This window comes from Girardinichthys multiradiatus, chromosome 20 (assembly GCF_021462225.1).
Source record: "Girardinichthys multiradiatus isolate DD_20200921_A chromosome 20, DD_fGirMul_XY1, whole genome shotgun sequence".
NCBI lineage: Eukaryota > Metazoa > Chordata > Actinopteri > Cyprinodontiformes > Goodeidae > Girardinichthys > Girardinichthys multiradiatus.
The window spans coordinates 2,558,173-2,565,338 of NC_061812.1; the positions used below are offsets into that span (position 1 = coordinate 2,558,173).

General features: G+C 41.0%; 1 protein-coding gene across 1 annotated transcript; it reads right to left on the reverse strand.

The window, feature by feature from the left end:
* Positions 1–3,171: 3,171 nt before the first annotated feature.
* Positions 3,172–7,147, reverse strand: LOC124856602 (dynein light chain roadblock-type 1). Its single transcript, XM_047347221.1, has 4 exons — positions 6,735–7,147; positions 6,193–6,268; positions 3,982–4,149; positions 3,172–3,721 (listed from the first exon to the last, which is right to left on the reverse strand). The coding sequence occupies exons 1-4, from the start codon at positions 6,735–6,737 to the stop codon at positions 3,678–3,680; spliced, it is 291 nt and encodes a 96-aa protein (XP_047203177.1). The 5' UTR covers positions 6,738–7,147; the 3' UTR covers positions 3,172–3,677.
* Between the last annotated feature and the right edge of the window lie 19 nt (positions 7,148–7,166).

Here is a 7,166-nt window from a genome sequence, read left to right on the forward strand (position 1 = left end):
TCTTGAGTCTCTCAACGTTCTCTTCACAATATCCCACAGATTCTCTATGGGGTTCAGGTCAGGAGAGTTGGCAGGCCAATTGAGCACAGTGATACCATGGTCAGTAAACCATTTACCAGTGGTTTTGGCACTGTGAGCAGGTGCCAGGTCGTGCTGAAAAATGAAATCTTCATCTCCATAAAGCTTTTCAGCAGATGGAAGCATGAAGTGCTCCAAAATCTCCTGATAGCTAGCTGCATTGACCCTGCCCTTGATAAAACACAGTGGACAAACACCAGCAGCTGACACGGCACCCCAGACCATCACTGACTGTGGGTACTTGACACTGGACTTCTGGCATTTTGGCATTTCCTTCTCCCCAGTCTTCCTCCAGACTCTGGCACCTTGATTTCCGAATGACATGCAGAATTTGCTTTCATCCGAAAAAAGTACTTTGGACCACTGAGCAACAGTCCAGTGCTGCTTCTCTGTAGCCCAGGTCAGGCGCTTCTGCCGCTGTTTCTGGTTCAAAAGTGGCTTGACCTGGGGAATGCGGCACCTGTAGCCCATTTCCTGCACACGCCTGTACACGGTGGCTCTGGATGTTTCTACTCCAGACTCAGTCCACTGCTTCCACAGGTCCCCCAAGGTCTGGAATCGGCCCTTCTCCACAATCTTCCTCAGGGTCCGGTCACCTCTTCTCGTTGTGCAGCGTTTTCTGCCACACTTTTTCCTTCCCACAGACTTCCCACTGAGGTGCCTTGATACAGCACTCTGGGAACAGCCTATTCGTTCAGAAATGTCTTTCTGTGTCTTACCCTCTTGCTTGAGGGTGTCAATAGTGGCCTTCTGGACAGCAGTCAGGTCGGCAGTCTTACCCATGATTGGGGTTTTGAGTGATGAACCAGGCTGGGAGTTTTAAAGGCCTCAGGAATCTTTTGCAGGTGTTTAGAGTTAACTCGTTGATTCAGATGATTAGGTTCATAGCTCGTTTAGAGACCCTTTTAATGATATGCTAATTTTGTGAGATAGGAATTTTGGGTTTTCATGAGCTGTATGCCAAAATCATCCGTATTAAGACAATAAAAGACCTGAAATATTTCAGTTAGTGTGCAATGAATCTAAAATATATGAATGTTAAATTTTCATCATGACATTATGGAAAATAATGAACTTTATCACAATATGCTAATATTTTGAGAAGGACCTGTATGCATCATTCGGGGTTAGTTGAACCAGAGTTCTTTCTATATTTAACAGACAACTTAAAAAACCCGTTTTAAATGAGATCTTTAGACTCTTTATTTGCAGCCTGGAACAACCCTGAGATTCTCAAACCAGACACCCAACATAAGCCGGATCAGAGACAAGGTCCTGGTGGATTCCAACATCCAGCAACATCTGCTGCCATCCAAGCAACGTCTTCTTCGGGGACATCCCTGCTGATTTCAGCAGGATCATGACAAGCCACATTCTGCATGTGTTCCAACAGCGTGGCGTCGTGGTAAGAGTTCTGGTTCTGGACTGGCCTGCCTGCAGTCCAGACCTGTCTCCCATGGAAAATGTGTGGAACATTATGAAAGGAAAATATGACAACGGAGACCCTGGACTGCTGAACAACTGAATTTGTTCATCAAGCAGGAATGGGAAATAATTCCTACAAACTTCAACTAGTCCTCAGTTCCCAAACACTTCTTGTTAGAAGGAAAGGTGATGAAACAGTGGTGAACATGACCCTGTCCAGCTTTGTTGGAATGTGATGCAAGCATGAAATTCAAAATGAGTGAATATTTGCAAAAAACAAAGTTTATCAGTTTGAACATTAAATATCTTCTCTTTGTAGTGGATTCAGTTGCATATAGGCTGAACAGGATTAGCGGATCATTGTATTCTGTTTTTGTTTAAATTTTAAACAATGTCCCAAGTTCATTGGAACTGGGATTGTAGTTTGGAGATGATCTTTGAACCCTTCCCAGACTGATGGGCAGCAATATTTGCTTCTCTAAGGTCATTCCTTTAACTACCAGAAGGAAACTACGTTAAAACTAGGATAAAATCAGAATAAATTCAGGCTATATTTTGTATAAAATTATTAATGAATTCACAAATACTGGGTTCTCCTGTATTTTATTGTTATATGTTGCTGCAGTGATTCTAGGAGAGCAAACAACACAATTGGGACAAAAATGGGGATAAAATTAGGTTAAAATCTGGACAAACTGTAATGTGACAAGGATAAATCTGTCCTGTCTTCATCCATCTCAGTGTGGTTTGGATCATCCACAAAACAGGACAGGTCCAGACTGCAACGAATAATCAGGACTGCAGAGAGAATAATCAGGGCTGACCTTCCCTCCATCCAGGACTTATACAGGTCAAGGGTCAAGAAAGGAGCTGCTAAAATCTCTGCAGACCCCACACACCCTGCACATAAACTGTTCAGAGTTTTACCTTCAGGTGGCGCTACAGAGCACTGTTCACTAAAACCAGCCGCCACAGAGACAGTTTCTTCCTCCAGGCTGTTTCTCTGTTGAACATTTAATAGAGAACAGAACAACAGCATACAGATGTTGCAAATGTACCTTTTTATTATATATGTGTAAATTGTAAATTTGTATATTCTGTAATACAAAAACAGAACCAGAGAGCAAAGTGTACCGGAGTCAAATTCCTTGTTTGTATGTAAGAACTTGGCAATAAAGCTGATTCTGATTCTAAAAACTAGAACAAAACAAGTACTAAAATCTGGGAAAAAAACGGGTCATCATGATTTAAACATTTCTGAATCCAGACTGAATTCTATCATCGGTTGATTTCTCTCCATTGATTACTGGCAGCGGATTTGTTTTTGTTTTTTTTGTAACAACCAATCACAGCTCTTAGAAGACAGCGTCACACCTGGCAACCGGGTCAACCACACCTCCTCACCAAGTTAGGAAGTTCTGTCGTCTCCTCGCCCTGAGTTGCTCTCCGCAGAGAACTGAATCACTCTGCAGCTAGGAGGAGCTTTCAGGCTAAGTTAGGAGCTCTCTGAGACGCTCTCAGGATCTTTGTGAACACGGACCCTGATCTTTAATCAAATCATGTCATGGCATCAACTGGACCGGACTTCAGCAGACCTAAAGCAGCCATGGCAGCATCATTCTGTGGAGTTTTAGAAATGACAGAATTTGAATAAATAAATGAACGAAATTAAGCATTTCTATTTTTTTATTCTTTCACAATGAAGTTAATGTAGTGTAGCTCACTGCACACATGTTTATTACTTCAACTTGTTCTTCTGACAAAACAATAAATAATCCAAAGTTTGCATCAAACTGAACCTCTGGAGTTGTTTATGCTCTGCAGACACGTATGTTCTGGTCCACATTTGTGTGACACGTCTAAAGAGGCGTGTATGTCTTCTTTCTTTCTTTGCAACATCAATGAAATAAACACAAAGACAGAAGAGAATCAGGAAAGCTGAGAGACTAGAGCGATCTGGAATGTTCAAACAAGGAAGATAAGATCTGTCTGCAGGACAATCTGGATCATCTCAGAGCTGACGGACCTCAGACAGATTCTGTTTCATCCACCAACAGTTCCTGTCTTTACATAACTAATAAAGAATCTTTTCTTTTAGCAAAGCAAACAGAAAACAGTTTGGACTTTAAAATTTAAACAGCACATGAAGAGTGAAGAGTCGATCAGCAGCTGTTTCAGGCCGAAGGGTTCTGGATGACGATCAGGAAATAGTCCTTATCTGTGGAGAAAAAAAAAGGCAGAACCCGGAGATTAAAACCAGGACAACAAATATCCTGCTGCTGGCATGACTCCAAGGTGGTCCTGGGAATCATCTCTGGTTCCAACAGAACAGATTAAGAGGTTAAACTATGATCTTCCCCAAAGGTTGAAGCACATCTGTGGAAAAGGCTCATTTGGACCAAACTCCAACTCAAGCAGAACATGTTGTGGTTCAGACTCCACGGCTGATTAAAGGGAACAGAGGGATGTCTCATTCACCTGGAGCGATCATGATCTCGTTCTTCTTGGAGCGGAGCCGCAGGAAGGTAAGGTCGTTCTGCGGGTCGATGTCTCTCAGGGTGCTCCTGGCCTTCATCACCAGCTGGTGGATCAGTGCGGAGTACTGGACTGTGCTCTGGTTGTCCAGAGTCGATTTGACGGGAATTCCTGGAGGGAATGTGAGAAAGTTTGCAGATCAGACAGCTGTCCTTCAAGAACTGCTTTAATAAGTCGAAGATTGGCTGAAGTCAAATTTAATAATCCTTTTAACCAGCTGATACAAGATCTACATTATATTTATATGTAAATGATTTCATATCAGAGATGTTCACAAATAATTTCAGTCTGAAATAATAATTTTCTCATCAAATATCAATCAGTCTGCCTATAACAACACATTACTGTAGGATTTCACTCCTGTACTGTTGGTCTAATTTAACATAAAGAACATTTAAAATGTATCTTTGATTCTTTCAACAAAAAAACATCTTTTAAGATGATTTCCACTATTTTAATATTTAGCCCATTAGACTTAAAGTCTAATGCAGTGATCAGTTGGAGAAACATCTGTGTGGTCATAATGAAGACGCTACATCTAACATGAACAGATAGTTTTAAAGCAGCCGCCAGTCCACAAACATCACAGCCTGATAAATCAAGTTCCTCCTTTCCCAGTAAAACACACAGATGCAGGGCATCAGCAGTCAGACCGGCAGTCTGTCGCTTACATGCCAGCTTGCTTTACTCCTCATAACTTGGGATAAGGACTAGTAACGAGACTCGAGCCTTCAGAGCACGAGTCAAGTCTAAGGTCTTGTATGTGTAACTCAAGTTCAAGCACGAAACTCAAGTCTCCTCTGTTCTACAGTGATGTAAAAAAAAGTTCTGATGGAAAACTACATGACATCTTAAACTGCACTCACTTCTGGAAAAACTAAACCAAAATGCATAAAGAGTTGGAGAAAAACTCACTGATCAGCACCCAGATGCTGCTGATCAAAAGCAGTGAAACACGGATCATCAGCAGCAATTTTCTGGATCACCAAGAACTTCAAGCTGAGAATTTTAGCTTCAGAGAAGGAGGCTTTATGGTGCTACAGACTCACAATGCCACCAGGGGAGAGCTTGCCCAGGATTGGCAGCAAGTGAGTGTAAGTGCATCATTAATTGCAAAAAGCTTGGTTGACTTAAAAGGTGTACTTTAAATCTGTATAGATGTCATTTCTGCTCTGGCACAAAATGATTGGCTAACATGTCAGTAAAGTCATCATCCACACATGTTAAGCTGTAAGAAAATCCAGTTGAAATGACTCCATCAACCTAATTTAATCAGCAGACTAGTTGCTATAAAAGAGGAGCAGATGGGCTGAAATCATATTGAATAATTCTTCTTGTGTTAACGGTGGTTACCTCCACAGAAAAGCTGCAGCTGTCATCATTTTGCATCAAAACAGTCATACGGGTAGGAAACTGCTACCGAGAGCAATGCACCTTTAAGAATAGTTCTCTGGATCATCAAGAACATAGAGCTGCAGAGAAGAAACGTAATGATGTCCAAAAGGTGCCAGCAATAACCATGACTGTTTCCTACATAATTATTTAACACTGGCAGCAGGTGGCAGTGGGTGGAGCTGGAAGTTCAGCGAGGTGAAACTTTTTGGAGAAAAAGGGAAACAGAAAAAAATCCACTTCTGTCCATGAAAACCATCAATGATAGACAGCGTCTGCCAGATGTTTAAGGATGGACAGCAAAAGTCTACAGTAAAGGCGTTGTGTCACGTGGTTGAAGCGATAACACGGTGTCTCAAAGATCAGAACATGTACATTTTGGATCTGTGGTCGGGAAACTTTCCAGATCTGAAGCCTATTGAGAACCTGTGGTCAGTTCTCAAAAAGCAATTGGAGAAACAGAAGCCACAGACTGGGCTCAACTCCAAGCACTGAGAAGACAAGACCATCACCATCAGTCAGGATTTAGTCCAGATGTTTATGCAAGTCAGAGAGAATTCCAGAATTTACAGAAGAAGAAGGATCAACGCTAACATTATTCCATTTACAATAACAATATGAGACAGGTTAGGTGAAACTCCAGATTATTACCGAGAGTTGTTGCTGATAATGGCAGTTCTACAAGCTGCTGGGTGTTGAGGTGTTTCCAGCCTGCAGCCTATGTATACAGTAGATTTTTTTCATTTAAATCATTAGATGTACCTTCAGAGTTGACAATGATGATTCCCTGAACTCCTTTCTGGCTCTGGATCCTCTTCAGAGTTTCTTCAACTTCAGCCTGAAAAGAAACAAACAGCAGCTGGTTTTATTTAACCCAGAAACCAAACACCACATGTCGTAAAGTTACCGTAATTGTAGAATTATAATAAATATACAGAGTAGATCTGTGCTGAACATTAGTGATTGAGTGTGTGTGCGGAGAAGAGAGAAACAGAACTGATTCCAGCAATAAAACTGCAATGAAAACAACAATACTACTAGAAGTGACACCTTTCTGTCAACATTGCTACTATCTATAGCAAAAATACACATAATAATAGTAAGGATGGTAATAATAAAACAATGTCACTAAACAGTCAGCAGTTAAACATTTTCTGAAGTCAGACAACGCCCGGCTAGCTTCTCTATGTTAGCCACAGTTAGCATCCTGTTAAACCCCCGAACATAAAGCAACACATTCACACCAGACGCGGTAAAAACAATTAATATTTATATCATTATTAACTTCAGTTGTTCTATCATACCATTTTAACGTTTTCCGTGGGGAACTTAATGACAAAAGCGGATCTTTCTGAGGAAAAGCTAATTGATTTTAGCGGAAGTTATCAGTAACTACAATGAAAACAACTTCCGGCTCAACTGCCATGATGGTGCGTTCAAATTCGTTGAAACGAAATTGGATTTTTTTCCCGCATAGGCAGGTTAGTTATGGAGTCTCTGTCTTCTCTGCTCCCTCCAGGCTTCGGATTGATTGTCTCCGCTAAGAGTTCTGCTCTACTTAAAAAAAAATGATGTCTTGATTTTAGAACAAACTTAGTTGTCAAACCTCCTCCTTTCACTTAAAGACAACGTCTCTAAAGTAATTCAAAAATAATTTGAATGTACAATGAGCGGAGTAGAAAAAGCAAAAAATAAAAACAAAATCTAAAAACAATCAAAGCGCCCTGATGCCTCCT